Source organism: Morone saxatilis, unplaced genomic scaffold (assembly GCF_004916995.1).
Source record: "Morone saxatilis isolate NCDOM2014 unplaced genomic scaffold, NCSU_SB_2.0 Contig9, whole genome shotgun sequence".
Lineage (NCBI taxonomy): Eukaryota > Metazoa > Chordata > Actinopteri > Moronidae > Morone > Morone saxatilis.
The window spans coordinates 6322089-6323006 of NW_023340268.1; the positions used below are offsets into that span (position 1 = coordinate 6322089).

General features: G+C 40.5%; 1 protein-coding gene across 1 annotated transcript in view; it reads left to right on the forward strand.

Annotated features, from left to right (window-relative positions):
- Window positions 1-918, forward strand: part of LOC118342719 (probable thiopurine S-methyltransferase) — a gene marked incomplete at its 5' end in the record, with an annotated part of 1945 nt that continues 1027 nt past the window's right edge. Inside the window, 4 exon segments of the mRNA XM_035681345.1 lie at window positions 1-93; window positions 254-386; window positions 683-735; window positions 817-891. Of these exon segments, the coding sequence (XP_035537238.1) occupies window positions 1-93; window positions 254-386; window positions 683-735; window positions 817-891 (354 nt within the window).

Below are 918 nucleotides of genomic sequence, written 5' to 3' on the forward strand. Positions count from 1 at the left end.
GATGCTGGAGAGCAACATTGATAAAGTTCTCGCCGGACGGACAGGAGTTCGCTTCTTCTTCCCTCTCTGTGGCAAAGCTGTAGACATGAAGTGGTATGAGAAAGCATACCATATCCAATAAGGCAGATCATATTTGCTGTTTTTACATTTTCACTTCTCATTTCTGCTGTTTGAACACCATACAATGAAACATTTTCTCAGCGATGACTACAGCGCGCTCCTAAATTCCTTCTACTTCCTGTGTGAATCCCAGGCTGGCCGACATGGGCCACTCAGTGGTCGGGGTAGAGATATCTGAAAAGGCTGTAAAACAGTTCTTTGAGGAGAACAACATGACCTACAGTGAGGAGCCTGTCCCTGCCATACCTGGAGCAAAGGTTTACAAGGTGGGTGAACTATACATATGCATAAACAGGGAGGGCTCAACATGCTTTTCATATTTTTTACTCATAACGCATATCATACTTACAGTTAACATTCATTCAGAAGACCACTAAATCCATTCAGGTTGTGCAAATGTTTTATGCATTGCACATATTTGTTAAAAATGGACTAAAACACACTTTTAGAGTCAAGTTAATGAGACACTTACAGATGCACATGCACTGAGGGAAAATAAACATACTGAATGTACACACAGATATGGCCTTAATTGTTAATGCATGTTGTCTTTGTTCCTCAGAGCTCAGAGAGAAATATCTCCCTATATCAATGTGACCTGTACAACTTTTCCAGGTAAGTACATTCTATATGTTTTAATCCCTTTTTAAAGACATTACATTACTTGCACAGGTAAACTGTTTTTCCTTTCCACAGTTCCATTGAGGGAGAGTTTGGTGCAATTTGGGACAGGGGATCTCTAGTGGCCATCAACCCAAGAGACAGAGAAAAGTAAGATTTGATTGAACCCTCCATTGA